Source organism: Cynocephalus volans, chromosome 4, assembly GCF_027409185.1.
Source record: "Cynocephalus volans isolate mCynVol1 chromosome 4, mCynVol1.pri, whole genome shotgun sequence".
Classification (NCBI taxonomy): domain Eukaryota; kingdom Metazoa; phylum Chordata; class Mammalia; order Dermoptera; family Cynocephalidae; genus Cynocephalus; species Cynocephalus volans.
The window spans coordinates 13,920,221-13,936,085 of record NC_084463.1 but is presented as its reverse complement, the minus strand read 5'-3'; the positions used below and the strand labels follow the sequence as shown (position 1 = coordinate 13,936,085).

At 54.7% G+C, this 15,865-nt stretch overlaps 1 protein-coding gene across 1 annotated transcript in view; it reads left to right on the top strand.

The window, feature by feature from the left end:
* Positions 1-15,865, top strand: part of DSCAML1 (DS cell adhesion molecule like 1) — a 340,661-nt gene that overhangs the window by 247,926 nt on the left and 76,870 nt on the right. The window contains exons 5-8 of the mRNA XM_063094153.1: positions 4,441-4,719; positions 7,973-8,248; positions 10,465-10,761; positions 12,431-12,703. Coding sequence (XP_062950223.1) covers positions 4,441-4,719; positions 7,973-8,248; positions 10,465-10,761; positions 12,431-12,703 — 1,125 coding nt within the window. The remainder of the gene's footprint in view (positions 1-4,440; positions 4,720-7,972; positions 8,249-10,464; positions 10,762-12,430; positions 12,704-15,865) is intronic.

The window sequence follows — 15,865 nt, the reverse complement described above, 5'->3', positions numbered from 1 at the left end:
TTCACACCTTCTCCAGATTGAAAATCTCCATCTTGAGGAGGTGATATTGGAGTGTCTTTTGGAAAGAGGATGAACTAATAATCAGAACACCTGGCTTTGGGATCAGACCCACAAAATCATGCGACTTCTCTAGGCCTCTGGAAAAGGAAGTCTAGTTTAGGTGACCGCTCTGATTCTGTCTGCCTCTGGCAATCTGTGCTTTGGTGAGATCTACCCTGACCAACAGATGTCTCTCTCCAGGACCTCTATCATTTGCCCACATATTTGGAGGCAAGATCAGGACAGCAGGAGCCAAGAGGGCAATGATCAGGCTTTCCAACTCACCCTTGTGTCTTCAGTGCCTGGCCCTGTGCCTGGCACATAGTAGGTGCTAAGTAAATATTTATGGTATTAATCAATGCCAAGAGAAACCGTGCTGTACTATGCGGCACTGTCTCTGTTGCTTGACTTCGGAATCTGCAGCCCAATTCCCAAATGTGTTGGAGTGGTTTGCTTCCAAATCATAGAGACTTGTCTGTGTGTGGTGTTTGGCCTCTCATCTGCATGCTTCACAGAAATCCCCCTCCTTTAGGCCTGCTCAAAAGAACTTCTCCATGCGTATTTGTCCCTTCATCCCCTAATCTCCTGGTTGGATCTCCAGCTTTTGGGAGGAATAGACAGGAGTCCCTTAAAAAAGACACTCTTTAAACTGGAGGATATGCCAACCCTTCTCTTTTTCATTCACAACCAGCTGCAGGGGTAAGAGGCAGGTGGCAGGAGAGTGAGATATTACCACCAAAGGAGTCAGGGATAGGAAGGGTCCCAGACAGACAAAAGGAGAGAAGCCCAGCACAGAGAGAGAACGACGTAGGAGAGGGGAAATACAGAACAGAGACACGGAGAGACAAAGGAGGATGGAGGAGAAAGGAAGGAGGGAGCCGAGGGGAGGGGGCCGTGCAGTGACGCGGGACACTGATGTAATGTGATGTGACAAGGCGATCTGCAAGCTGCTTGTCTCGGCAAAAATGCAACTGATACTGGAGCGAGGCAGTGCAGAGGGGAGTCGTATCGGGGAGCTCAGCCCGCCAGCCTCCAGGCTCGTCAGCCCCTTCCCACCCCACTTCAGATCCACACCCCAGAGCTGAGGATGAGGGTCAGTCCTGAGAGAGAGGCCGGGCATGGGTGTCAGCTGAGATGTTTCAGTCTCTAGAAGCCATGGCCCCAGGAATTCCTGGGGCTGGTGGCCAGGAAGGACATATTTGCCAAAGGAACGGGGAGGAATGATACAACCGGCAGTGCATTGCAGGTGTTGTTTCAGGAGGCCGGGAACCACATTTGTGGTTGCTTCAGTGCTCGCTGAGCATTAAAGTTGGAGGGGGCAGGGACAGAGAGATTGAGCTGTGTCGTTAAAAGGACATTTATGAACCAGGCCAAAGTTTCAGTCTCAGCTTCACCACTCACTAGCTGTGCAACCTGAATAAAATAAGTAACGTTCCAAACCTTAGCTTTCTCATCTGTAAAATGGGAGTGATAAAATGCGCTCCCCTGGGCTGGTGTGAGAAGGAAATAACGGAGGCAGCAGTCTGTAGACAGTAGCTGCTGTTATTGATGTGGTGGTTGTCATTGTCGTTGTCTTGTTGCTGCATTTTATCCCTCCTGCATTTCCAAATTGTGGGGCCGTGGGATGGAAGGCAAATTTCATTTTTCTGTATTTTCCAAGTTAGAGGAGGCAGTTGCAAGAATAGTCGGAGCCCCGCCCCCGCAAAATACTACTTAAGAATAATCATTCGTGCATCTGGGTGCTTTTTAGAGTTTATCCAGTGTTTTCAAGTGCATTAACTCCCTTCACCCCCACAGCTCAGTGGGATGGGCATTGTCATCTGCGTTTATAAAGGAGAAATCCAGTGATCGGAGAGGCTGAGACCAGGCTCAGGTCCCCCAGCTCACAAAGGACAGAGCCAGGTGCAGAAGCCGTGTTCCTGGCAGTGTCCTAACCACGCGGCACTGCTCAGCCAGCTGCGGGAGGTCCCAGCAGGCTCCCCAGGGCACCCCAGACCTCCAGCCCAGCCCCAGTGCACCCCGGCAATTTCTCTGGCGGGCCATCTGTCTCCCCCAGCCCTGCACCAGCACTGGCAGCGCCCGGTCCCCCGGGCTGTCGCGTGTACACGCCGCAGCATTTTACTTCTGCTCCGGAGTAATGAAAGAGGTTTCTTTCCCTCAGAATTTAATTTCACGCCTGAGCCTCGGTGATTAATTCCCTCCCTCCGCCCCTTCCTCCACCGCCCTGACGGCCCCTCTGCTTGTAAATTCTGCGGTGTGCCACGGAATTTGTGTATTTTGCATCAATTAAGTGTCACATTGAGTAATTCCTCCCTGGCACCCGGTTTGTTTATGCCAACCATTCCCACCAGGTTGGGGGGCAGGGGAAGAGGCTGCAGAATCTGGCAGGGAAGGCGGGTGGGCACTGAATAGTAATTGCCCTGCACATCTGCACCCGATTTAGCATCGTAAAGCACGTTGGCACACATTGTGTGGTTGCCTGCAACAGCCTTGTGAGGTCTGGAGGCAGTGTCATTACCTCCACCACGCAGATGAGGAAACTCGGGCTCTGAGAGGTTGTAAGACTTGCCCAAGGTCACTTGGCTTGTCAGTGACCCAGGTAGAAATTGCATATGGGCTCTTTCCGCTGCTAAAATGTGGGAAGGGAGCAGAGAGTCTTCTGGAAAGTCTTTCCTCCAGAGAGAATTCCTAGCCCAACCCCTCTCCAAGGGAGATGAGCTGAGTACAGAGGAAATGTCCCCTTAGCAAAGTACAGCACAGGGGGCATCAGCAGCTCTCACCTTTGACTGTTGAGCAAAATTCAGTATTTTAGATTGTTCTGTCTTGGACCCCATGTACTGAACAAGGGTAAGGGGAGATCCGATTTCTGATCTCAGATCTGCAGTGTGGTCCTGGGGGGGTCCCTGTACTTCTCTGGTCTCAGCATCCTCATGCCCTCCAAGGTCCCTAACCCTACTATTCCACAAGTCTATAAAGTTCTGCAATGTGGAGTTTTATCCAGAAAAATCAGACCACTGGCCCACCCATGCCTGAGTGCCCCCATTCATCCTCCCTCTGACATTTATGGTTCAACAGCTAGGGCCCTGCTCTGTACCACAGGAAATACAGCAATGGGGAAGACAGACACCTGGCCTGCCGCTGGCTGCTGTTGGAAGGGGACAAGGTGACAGCAGTTTCCTCTGGGGAGGCACATGGGGTGGATGGGAGAAGGGATGGAGTGAGACTCCCTTTCACTCACTCTATGCTATTCTGGTACTCCCTGAAGTTTTGTATATGTTACCTGTTCCAAAGAAAAAAAGCTTTTAAATTTTTTCTTTAAAAAAGAGGGGTGGGCTGTTTGAAAGAAAAGGAAAAGAAAACTCTATGGGAGTCCACTGAGAGTGGCCTGAGGGAGGCCTCCAAAACAGGTGGCATTTAAGCCGGTTTGTGAATGATGAATCGGAGGTGGCCATGCAGACCAGGCCGGCTGGGCAGCCAGGTGACCCCCATGCCACAGTGGGAAACTGTGGGGTGGGGTGGGAAAACCAGTGCAGACAGGCCAGAGACTGGCTGGGCCAGATCATTGAAGGCCTTGGAATTCAGGATGAGAAGGGGGAGATCCCCAAAGGGACAGAAAACTCAGGTAGGCCTTTGAGGGTAAGAACTAAACTTCAAGAGAGACAGGATCCCCCCCTCAGAAATGACACAAGCGTCACACATAGATCCCACCCACAAGGGCCTTGGCTTTCTGCAGTTTAGGGCCACAGGTCTCACAGTCACTGGCTTCTCTTGGTTTGGGAATGCAAAACAGAGGATTGTTGGGGGTGGCAGGGTGGTTTGCAGAGGGCTTCACTTCTGAATCTTCCTGGACTCCAATAAAAATGCACTGATCGTCTCTGAGTCTGTCCAGAGCACAGGCAGGAGAAGACCGGGCACGGGCAGGTACACTGTTCCCCCATCCTTGAGGGGCACGCCCAGTCCAGCTTGAGGCTCAGAAGGAGACTTGTCAAGACCTGCGAACTTCAGACATCATGATTCTTGTGTCACAGGGTCACTGCTCCTGAGTCTGGGCCAGCCTCCAGGAGGCATTATGTGAAAGGAGCTCTCATGGACACACTCTCTCTGCACCTCCTGCTCCATCTCCCTTTCTTCCACCTGTCTCTGTCTGTCATTCTAGCCCTGAACTCCATCATATTCCCTCCTCCGCCCAACCCCTGCTCCCAAGCATGGCTCTCAGGGGTCAGCCTGGCTGAGCACTGAAGACATCGTGAGCCCCCCAAAATGTTCTGGAGCTGCCCTGGGAACTGCTCCCTGTGGGCACCAGTGGGTAGCGGGCTCTGTCTGGGTGCCTGTCTTCCCTCCCCCAGCTCCACTTCACCCCACCCAGGCTGGCCAGGTCTGCCGACCCTCTCTGCCTTCCAGACCCCACCGAGTCGATCCCCACCATCCTGGACGGCTTCCACTCCCAGGAAGTGTGGGTCGGCCACACCGTGGAACTTCCCTGCACCGCCTCGGGCTACCCCATCCCTGCCATCCGCTGGCTCAAGGATGGCCGGCCCCTCCCAGCTGACAGCCGCTGGACCAAGCGCATCACGGGGCTGACCATCACTGACCTGCGGACCGAGGACAGCGGCACCTACATCTGTGAGGTCACCAACACCTTTGGTTCAGCAGAGGCCACAGGCATCCTCACAGTCATTGGTGAGTGGGAGAAGCCTCTACTGCAGCCCTAGTAACCTTGAGAGCACCACAGTGTGACAGGGGGCAATGTGGCCTTTCTCCCTCCCAACGGTCACAAGGATCAATTGGGAGGATGAAGGGGATGGTGACGAGCTCACCAGGAGAGCAGGGCTTCGAGGCTTGTTGGGAGGAGGCAGTGTCTAAACTGAGGCAAGCAATGCTGATGTTAATCCAGTAGAAATAACATGTGTCCCCATCCTAGGGTGACATTCAGAATAGTTAACAATAAATAGAGGCCCTGATCAATTGGATCAGATACTGGGTATAGACAACCCAGCCAGCCATACCAGGACCTGTCAGCTGGATATCAACTCTGGTCCTTTCCTGTTCCTACCCCAGCACAGCCCTAGGGGTCCAGGGAGCTCGTGTGGAGAGCAGGAGACCTTAGCAGGCCCCTCGTGCTGATGAGCCCCAGGCAGGCAGAGAAGATAGAGGCAGGGGGGGCTGATGCCAGGGAAAGAACCCTGGATGAGGATTGACGAGACCTGGGGTCACCCCATGCCCTCACCCCACCCTACCCCTTCCTGTGTGACCCAGCCTCAGGCTCCTCATCTGTAAAATGGACAGGCTCCTTCTGGCTCAGGTATCCAGAGTCAGCCTCTCTGAGTTCCCTGCTCTCTAGGCTGCAGTGCAGCTGGAGGCTAGAGACCCTTGGGGAATCCCATGCCTTGTGGGGCAGCAACAGACTGAGCCCTTTAATGCTGTACCCAATGGTATCCTGAGGGACATCCACCTGGGCAATGGAAGGAGGCTGTCCAGAGGTGACTCCACACTCCATCCTGCAGAGAGGTTCACTCTGCCTTGAAGGTTGACCAAGGAAGCTCCCTCCCACATCATCAGCCATCTCATTAGCACAGGGCTGCAGACTCTCAGGCCAACCCAAGAACCATAGCAGAGCCACCCCCTGGCCTCCTGGGCCTGGTGTCTGATTCCCCCAGCCCAGGAATGGGCCCAGTCTCCTCCCAAACAGTCAAGGAGGTCTTGACAGTTGGAGTGTGTTTATCTGAAGAGCTAGGAAGGGTCCCTCCCCATGACAATTCACTGTAAAGCCAGAAGAGCAGAAAGAGCCCCAAGAAACGCTCTGGGAGTAGCAGCACATGATACACATGCTTAGGTTAAATGCTGAAAGCCCTGCTTCAGGGGGCTGGGGGGCTCCTCTCAGACAAGCAAGCCCTGGACAGCAGAGTGGGCAGATAGAAGGGCCAGGGTTGGTACCCCCATTCTTGCCCTAAGCACTCTCTGAAAAAGGTTAGTCTGAAAGTTCCCTCCCCTTCCTCCCCACCCTTCTGTTACATGCACACACATGCACACACACACAGTCTCACACAGAAATAGGTCACAAGGGCAGCACACCCTCCAAATCCTTGGAAAATTAGCAAACCTGACTGTAGGTAAATGTGATGTTCCCAGCTCCTGCCCCAGTATATATCCCCAGTATATATAGGCAAGCAGGTACTTACATGGTTGCAGACCTGTGTGTTGAAAATACACATGCCCACGTCCCCATTCATATACACACATGTATATGGTGTCCATACACATGCACAGACACATGCATCCCTTCACTGTAACAAAGCTTATATCCAAGCTTGTTCATACAGATGCACAATGAGTAACCGTCTCCAGATGTGCACACACTCACACGCCCTGTGTGTGCAGGTGCCTGACTCTCCTCCACCTCCCACCCCACCATGGGCTGGCTTGGCTGGACAACCATGTTCAAGGGGAAGCAACACAGCTTTTCTGTCTTCCAGCCCCTCTGCAGCCCCTCTATGCCAGGTTCATGGAGAGGAAAGCAATGCTTCCCACACCCCCGTATTCTGTCACCAAACTCCGTGCCCATCCTGCCACTAAGCCCATGCTGAGGTAGGGAGGAGAGTGGCTGGCAAAGCCCTGGGAGCTCTGGCTGGTGACTGGGACAAGCAGTGACCACCTGTCTCATTATGCACCGACATTTCCTGGGCAGTGGACAGAGGCTCTGGGCAGTGGGCAGGGAGAGCCAGGCGGGAAGTCATGTCAGCTTTGGCTGTGCCTGACCTGCATGGACCTGCAGTCTTCACCTCTCTTGCAGGCTGCCTCACTGGGGGTCCCAACCTCCTGCAGTCTGAGCCCCCTGTACAGAACCCTAAGCCCATAGAGATCAGGGAAAGAGACTGGCTTGGGGCTGGTCACCAGCCAGCCAGTGACACGGTCAGTATGACTCAAGTCATGGTAGGGATTTAAAGCTGAGAGATGCCAGCCTGCTCTCAAGTGGCTCATAGTCCAGAGGGAGAGACAGACACAAAAGAGGGGGTGAAAAGACAGTGTACTCCATGTGTTGTTAGTTATATATGGGGGGCCCAGAGGAGGGATCCTTAACCCAGCCTGGGGGAGGGAATTGTGTCCAGGGAGGCTTCTTGAAAGAGGTGACACTGGAGCTCAGCATGAAGGATAAATAGGAATCAGGCGAAGACTGCTGTAGGCAGAGGGGCCAGAAGCAGCCCAGGGTATGCAGGAACCTCAGGCAGGTTGCTGGTGCCTAGAGAGTGTGTGGCTTCGGTGACAACAGAAGGGGGGTGAGAGAGAAGGGGGCCAGGTCCCCGAGAACCCTGAGGGCCTTGAATGCCACACTGGGTTTCTAGGACTTGTGGAACTTCTGAGAAGGGAAGTGGCCAGCCGCAGCTGGAGGACAGCCAGGAGGAGGCAGGAGAAGAGGGGCAGGGAGGGGCTACTGCACAGACCCAGCCGGGAGCTCCAGGTCGTGGGGACGATGCCCAGGGAGTCCAGGATGGTATAAAGGAAGTCAGACCAGCAGAAGGGAGCTACTGGTTATCTGTGTGGGTGTGGGAGACAGCATGCTGGCCAGGGGTGCCTCCCTGCTTTCTGGGGTGGATGGCAGGGACAATGCTGAGCCAGTCAAGTTCCCATCCTCCTTGCTGAGCATAAGGGGTCTTCGCAGCCCTGCCCAGGCAAAGAGACCTGCCACAGGGAAGCACAGGCCATCCGAACAAGAAATGCAGGGAGATCCCTGGGCTGATCCTGCCACTTAACAGATGAGTAAACTGAGGCCTAGAGCAGGGAATTCCCTAGTCCTAGTTCACACATGGGATCTGGAGGAAGAACCTGGACCTTTTGTGACCCTTGCCCACCCCCAGCCACACTCCACACACAGTAAGCCCTTTTTCTTTTCTTTTTTTCTCTTCCTGTTTCCTGTCCCCTGCCCGGCCCGGCCCAGACCCCCTTCACGTGACCCTGACACCAAAGAAGCTGAAGACCGGCATTGGCAGCACGGTCATCCTCTCCTGTGCCCTGACGGGCTCCCCGGAGTTCACCATCCGCTGGTACCGCAACACCGAGCTGGTGCTGCCCGACGAGGCCATCTCCATCCGCGGGCTCAGCAACGAGACCCTGCTCATCACCTCGGCCCAGAAGAGCCATTCCGGGGCCTACCAGTGCTTTGCCACCCGCAAGGCCCAGACCACCCAGGACTTCGCCATCATCACGCTCGAGGGTGAGCTGGGCACAGGCATGGAGGGGTGGGGTGGGGTGGGCTCAGAGCTGCCAGGCTCCCTCTCCCTCCTGCCCAGGTGGCAGAAAGCCAGGAGCTATTTATCCCGCGCTCCCGCATGCCAGCCAGGTGTGCTGGCTCATTCAGTCCTCCCAAGGGCCCTGTGTGGAGGCCCGTTTTTTAATGTTACCTATTTTGCTGTTGAGGAAACTGAGGCTTTGGTCACTCGCCCAAGGTCACACAGCTCTGCCCAAGGGACAGAGCTAGGATTTGAACTCAGGTCTCTTAACCATCATTCTGTATGGCCTCTGCCCTCTGGAATCACTAGAACTTCACTATTAGAGGAGTCTTCTTCAGAGTTTCGAAGGTTTTCAGTCTCCCTGAGAATGGAGTAGCACCAGGAATCTCTGGACTTTTGCATCCTCTCAGTTTCTTACCAGGGGCATGGATTTCTGCCTGTTGCTCCCTTTAAAGCTGCCGCCACCCAGGGTTTCTTTCCCAGCACCTCCATGTATGGTTGTTGAGTTTGTTCACTGCACATGTTGCCCAACGAAGAGAGTGGGTAAGAACTAAAATCCACCTTGTACTCCATTTGCAAAGCCACAAGCCTTGGCACCAGCCTGTGACTGCACAGAGGAGGCACTTCTTCCTCGTTTGCACAGCAGGGCAGTGAGGGCTGACGGAAGCCCTGTCCTCACCATCAAGTGCAGTGGGTCCCTGGCTTCTCCTTCATTGCTCCCAAAACACACATATAAGGCACCATCCTGTTCCTTCCAAGGATTTTTCGCTGTTGTAATGAAGATGCCAGACCCAAGCAAGTGCCACATGTGTAGGACCCTGCACCAGTCTCACTGTCATGGTCTATGCACCCTCACTTCTCAGGAGGTGTGAGGCACCCACTGAAACTCATCCTGAGGGCAACCCCCAGCAAACCGCCCCTCCCTTAACCCTCATCTCCTCTTGTCCTGCCAAATCCCTGGTCTCTCTTCCCAACAAGCAGTGCACCGGCTGCACGGGTGCCTTTCGTCTCGGGGGACCTCCTGTCTGCATATTTCCCCACTGGGGGGCAGACGATCCCCACCCAGCTCACTTGCTCTTGGAGGGGCTACACTTTGAATTCGGTGGAATCACGAGATCTTAGCAGACAGCCCTTGGTGGCCAGCTGAGAGCAGGTCTGTGGAAAGTGAGGCATGTGGGGAGGGCGGTGACAGCTGGAAAGGGAGGAAGGAGGCAGAGGAGGGGCCAAAGGCAAAGTGACCGTGGGATGGGGGGCACTTCCAGGCTCTGCCAGACACCAGGCTCTCCTCGGGTTTAGGTAAGGATCTTCCTCCAAAGTGGGGAAGGGGCTGGCCAACCGGCCAAATCTTGGATTAACATCAGCATTTTGGTATGAACTGTGGGTGGGATGTAAAGATTGCCGTGTCACATGGGCCTTTGCTTGCTTTCTCCTTTTAGAATATTAACGCCTGTGTTAATCCTTTACCACAAGCCAGTGTGGAAGGATGGCCGGGGTTAATAATTACCTCCCCATGTTCCACATGAGCAAGTTGGGGCACAGAGGTTAATTGTCTTGACCAAGGCTTTTCAGTTAGCCAAGACTTAAGGCAGGAGACTCCCACCTCCACTGCCTCTGGCCAACGTGCATTCTAAGCCTCCAACTTAAGGGCTTTGCTAACAGGGTCACTGCACCCTCCCCCCCCCTCCCGCTGGCTTCGTCACATGCAAAGAGATCTGGAATTGGGCTCTGCAGGGCCTGGCTGCTCCACACACAGTTCCACACACAGTTCACTTCTGTGCTCTCTGTCTTTAATAATAAAGGAAAAGTTGAGATGAGCTAACTAACATTTATTAAGTACTACAAAGCGCTGGGCTAAGCACCTTAAGTGCATTAATTCATTTAATCCTCACTCTATCCATAATTATTATTGCCGTTTTCCCCATCCTCCACCAGTAAGATATGAAAAGGCTCAGAGAGGTTAAGTAACTTGCCCAAAGATACAGTGCCCACAAGTGGTTAAGGGAGAATCCAAACTCAGTGTCTTACTCCATGTGCAGTAGTGACAGGTGCCGCACGGGCTAGCCAATGAAGCGGTGCACGCGACAGTCCTTTATTGTTCTTACCGCTGCTTTACCTCCTCCCCCTGCCACGGTGGGGTGGCCTGGAGGGATGGTCTCTTCGTGGTTCAATGACCCTGAAGGGGGCTGCTTGCTCCCTGCAGACGGCACGCCCCGCATCATCACGTCCTTCAGTGAGAAGGTGGTCAACCCCGGGGAGCAGTTCTCACTGATGTGTGCGGCCAAGGGCGCCCCGCCCCCCACGGTCACCTGGGCCCTGGACGACGAGCCCATCGTGCGGGACGGAAACCACCGCACCAACCAGTACACCATGTCCGACGGCACCACCATCAGCCACATGAACGTCACAGGCCCCCAGATCCGCGACGGGGGCGTGTACCGGTGCACGGCGCGGAACTCGGTGGGCAGTGCTGAATATCAGGCGCGAATAAACGTAAGAGGTGCCTGTCTACATTTAAATATCAGAATAGGTTTTTGAGTTCCTTTGCCATCTCGGTGGTTACCATTATTCTTGTGGTGATTAGTACTTATTATTATTATTAATCGTCATTTTGATTTTAGTAGAGGTCTCTCCTCTCTCTCGTCCCCTTTTCCCTGCCCTCCACACCCCAATCATTCATTCTTGTGTGTGTGCGTGTTTCTGGTACAGTTCACCCCCATGCCTATTCCCACCCCTCCTGCTCCCTCCTTCTCCTCTCCCACAATCTGTCCTGCCTACCCACCCCCCCACCCCATTCTTCCCCATCAAATCTCTCTGGGCCCCAGGTATGCTAAGCATCTGCTAGCATCTGCCAGGGACTTGCAAGGACAAGGACAGAGTAGGAGCAGCAGAGCCAGGCTTGACCTTTAATATGGGTGCCCACCAAAGCTGTGCCCCAGTGTCCTCCCACTGAGCCAGCTCCCAAGCTCCAGGAGGCATAAGCAGCCAGGAGCCAGAACAGCATCTTCTCACACCAAGGCTCAAGCCACCATGAGTAGGAGGCTGAGGCCGGGTGGGATGACCCAAGGCAGGCAGCCTCCAAGAGTGAGGGAAGGAAGCCTCAAAGTGATTGTCCCCAGATCTCAATTCTCCTCTGAAGTTCTTTGCAGCCCTGACTGGTCCTCACTTGACCCTGCCAGTGACCCCTGACCCACGGGCAGAGGAGGGGGAGGCTAGTGGAGAAAGGAGGGGCACTGATCCAGGGGTGCTGGCCGTTGCCATGGGGGCACGGAAGGGGAGCGGAGGTGGAGGTCCATGCTAAATTCACTGTGCCAGGTCTCCGATCTCACAGGAGAAATGTGGGCCTCCCATCTGGCCACCCTCTTGCCCTCTGCTCTGACTTGGACGGGAGACAGAGTTGCAGGGCCCTGGGAGATTCCCTAGTCTGGCCCTTCATGTTCTGGATGGGCACCTGAAGCCCAGAGAGTTCCTTGTGCCCTCTCCAGCACTGTCTCTGCGTGGTGGCCGCTGAGCCTCCTTTACATCCCCCACGTGGCCATCTGCTCAGCTAACCCAGCTAAGGACACTCACTCCCCCCCCGCCAGTGTGATTAGAGCCCCCGTTTTATAGCCCCTTCTCAGGAGTCCTCAATACATATTTATCTGTTGAAAGAAAACCATCAGCTCATCCTGTGAAGACCTCCCTGTTGTCCTTTAAATAGTTACCATGTACAAGATCCTTTTGGGTATGAGATCAGTACAATCAAGTAGAATGGAAATAACAAAATCTCCACACTTCCATTTTAACCCCCAAATCTTAATCTTCTCATCAATGAAGACTTTCTCTCCCAAATCCCAATCGCTCCTTGGTGGGGCTGCAGTTGCTTATATACCCTGTCCCATAAGGGGGGTGGATTCTTGCCCCAGGCACATATGGACTGTGTCTGTTTGCAAATATTTAAAGCTAGTAGCAGTGAGTCCTGGAGAGACCATGGGTGCCCCCCAATTCCAGACTCTGCCTTTAACCTTCTAAAAAGGCCTCCCTTTATCCACACCAAATTCCCTTCCCCTGAAAGTCTCAGGGGCCAAGCAGCTTCTCAAGAAGAGCATCTCAGGCAGTGCTCGGATGGCCCTGGCTGACGGCACCACTTGCCCCTCCTCTCCTCCTCGTCCCTCTTGACTCCTGCCCAGGCCCCCCCAGCATCCGGGCGATGAGAAACATCACAGCAGTCGCCGGGCGGGACACCCTCATCAACTGCAGGGTCATCGGCTACCCCTACTACTCCATCAAGTGGTACAAGGATGCCCTGCTGCTGCCAGACAACCACCGGCAGGTGGTGTTCGAGAACGGGACCCTCAAGCTGACGGATGTGCAGAAGGGCATGGACGAGGGGGAGTACCTGTGCAGTGTCCTCATCCAGCCCCAGCTCTCCATCAGCCAGACCGTCCATGTGGCCGTCAAAGGTAGGCCTTCCTGCCCAGACCGAGCCCTGCCTGCCTGGCACCTGGGATGCCCAGGCCCCTGTCCAGCCAGCGCTCAGTCAGCAGGCAGTCCTGAGTAAGTGGGAGGCCCAGGAAAAGAGACCACGGCCTGGTGTTTAGAAGAAAGGGGGCAGGGTGGAAGACTGTGGGTGGACCCTAGAAAGCCATGAGTACCTCTATATGCAGGTCCCCCATATGCTGCAGGACAAGGCAGCACTGACCCCAGGGGCAAGAGGGTCATTTACAGACAGTGAGAGGCCCAGGTCAGAGATGGTGGGCTACATCAGGACCCTGATGTCAGGGTGGAGCCACTAGGAACTCAGCAGGGCCCCAACAGAGACCAGCAACAGGAGGCCAGGGTGGAGAGAGCACGTGCTAGGTGCCCTGGCCCCCTCCTGGGGCACAGATTGGCTGGCCCAGGCTGCTTTTGCGGGATTGGGAAGGACCTTCCATCTGCAGGTGCTGCTTAAGGGCTGGAAAGCACTGCCTACTGCTTAAAGACCACCTCCCTCTGGGTTTCATGCAGGGGCATATAGTGCAGTGCCAGACACAGATGGTTCCCAACTTACAGTGGTTCTACTTATGACTTACTGACTTTACAATGGGTTTATTGGGGTATTCGATGCATTTTCGACCTACGATGGGTTTATGAAGATGTAACCCCATCACAAGTCAAGGAGCATCTGTATATGGTAGCCATTGGATAAGTCTGTGGATGAAATGAATGAATGAACACAAACAAGCAAGCAGAGTGAAATGTGAGTCGTCGACTATGTCCCCTTGGTTCTGGGGCTATGGAGGTGTGTGAAGCCCCCAAATACATTCTTTGGAACTGACAGGCTTGGAGACTGGACAGTACATGAGAGGAGGTTGGCCTGGTTGCTCTGGGGGCAGGATGGGAAGGTGGATCCTGCCAGGCCCAACTAAAGAGAGGTCAGAGGAAGCCAGGCAGCTGGGGAGGGCAGCCACTGAGTCAGTGATGGCCGTGAAGGGTAAGGGGCTTATGTCTCTTTCTGGAGAGCCAGGGTGGGCTCAGGCATCGGGAAGATAAGCAGACAAGCTGTCCTCTGCAGCCTGGGGCTCTGCATGGGAGGAAGGGAGGGCTGTGGGTCTCCAGCCACCTTCCTAGGCTCTAGCACCAGCTGTAATCATTGTACTGACGCAACAGGTACAGTGTGGAGGGCCCAGTACACGCCAGTCACTGTGCTTGATGTGCTGCCTGCGCTGTTGTGTTTAACCCCACAGCTGTGCACTTACCTAACACAGGTACCACCTCATCCCCAATTTCCAGGGCAGGAAGCTGAGGCACAGAAAACTTACGTAAATTGTCATCTGGAGTCCGAATTGTTCCCAGCTCTGAATAACTCTAGAACCTGGGTTCTGACCCAGCGTGGCCCAGAGCCGAGGAAAGGCTGGCTGTGGGGAGGACAATTTGCCCCGTGCTCCACCTCAGGAATAAAAAAGAGAGCTTCCGGGACCACCTGAGAGGGAGATGGAAGAGACAGAGTCCTCAAGAGCTCAGAGAGCCCCTGTCACCTGGGGGCTTCGCTCTCCTGTGCATTGTGTCACCCCAGGGCAGTGGGGAGGGGCAGCTGGGGACCCACCTTCATACCCCAAGGGAAGAGAGGGAGGAACAAGAGTAACCAGGAGAGGAAAGCTAGCCTGGGCCCCAGGCCTGTGGGAAGGGAAGAAGAAGAGAAGGGGGGCCAAGCCCGACTCAGGGGGAAGCCCCCCGTGGGCCCCAGACTCCTGGTTTCTTCTTTGCTGCAAGACTGGAAGCAAGATCAAATGGAAGCACTGTCGGCAGAAAGAGGGAAGTCTGGGAGGAGGAAGAGTTTGGGGGAACAAATGCTGCATCTGGTCCTGGCTCTTCAAGCCTATGATGGCGATGGCACCTCCACCTGGAAAGGCCTGGTGGACAGCTGGAAAAGCTGAACAGTAGAGGCAAGGGCTGGGTCAGTACTTCTCCCCTGTACTCCTTGTCACCTGCACTCACCCTTATGGGTGCACAGGGGCTGTGTCCCCTGCAGCCCATGTGCCCACCACCTGCCACAGTGCGAGACGGTGTGTGTTGTTGACCTGACCCTGAGACATTCGGCTGGGCTGGAATGACGTGTGGGAAGCCTTGCTTTGAGCCTGGAGAACTGGGGGACTCTGTGTCCATCACAGGCCTGTGGAAGAGAGAGCAGACCCTAAGAGCTCTCCCTCCCTGCTTCCCTGCTGTGGCACCCCAGGCTGAGGGGCATCTGGCCACCTTCTCAGCCTAATGCCTCTACCCAGCCCAGGAGCCTTGCTGTGCCAGCAGGAGCCTCACAACCCCCAGGCCATGTCTCCTGGGCATCCTGGGCAAATCAACCTGGTGGCACTAGAACACGGCGCAGCCTGCCCACCCCTGCCCGGCATCATAGCCACCTGTATCCATTTCCATTATGAGCAGTGGACTGAGAGTTTACAGTGTAAACATCACATATTAAAACATCTAACCTTTGCTCCACTCCCTGTGCCTGTCCTCGCCAGCAAGCATTTGGCCGGGTTTGTTGGCTTTAAAAAAATAAAATAACAGAGCTCCAGCAGGCCTCAGAGTACTCAGAACATCCTGAAAGCTGTTCTGCTCATCAATTATTCAGCCCCATTCAGGGAGTGTTCAGTCCTAATGAATTGAATCTGATGCATTCCTGTCTCAGCAGCTCGCAGGGCCCGTTGTGGTGGCACTGAGCACCAGTGTCCCCCCAGCCCACAGAGGGAAGCGGGAGAGAGAGAGAGAGCGCGCGCGCGTGTGTGTGTGTGTGTGTGTGTGTGTGTGTGTGTGTGTACGCTGTACAGGCTCATGTGTGCACCTTCCCCGTTCCCTACCCTCGGGGTCTGAAAAATCCCAGAAATCCAGCCCCAGAGTGGGTATAGTCACCCGCTTTCTCTCTAGACCAAGAAGTAGCATTTGTGTGGAAGGCTCTGGGACCCTGTGCCCCCATCACTCCAAAAGCTCAGGCCCCTCCTCCCTGTTCTTTCCCCGACTCCCTCTCCCCACCTCATTAGAATGCATTTTTGCAGAAGAACCCATCAGAGCTGATTATGATCACGCTGCTTGATTAGCTGATGCGCTGTTCCAAGAGCTACCCAAGGAGGGGGATGGAGGAGCTGCCCCTG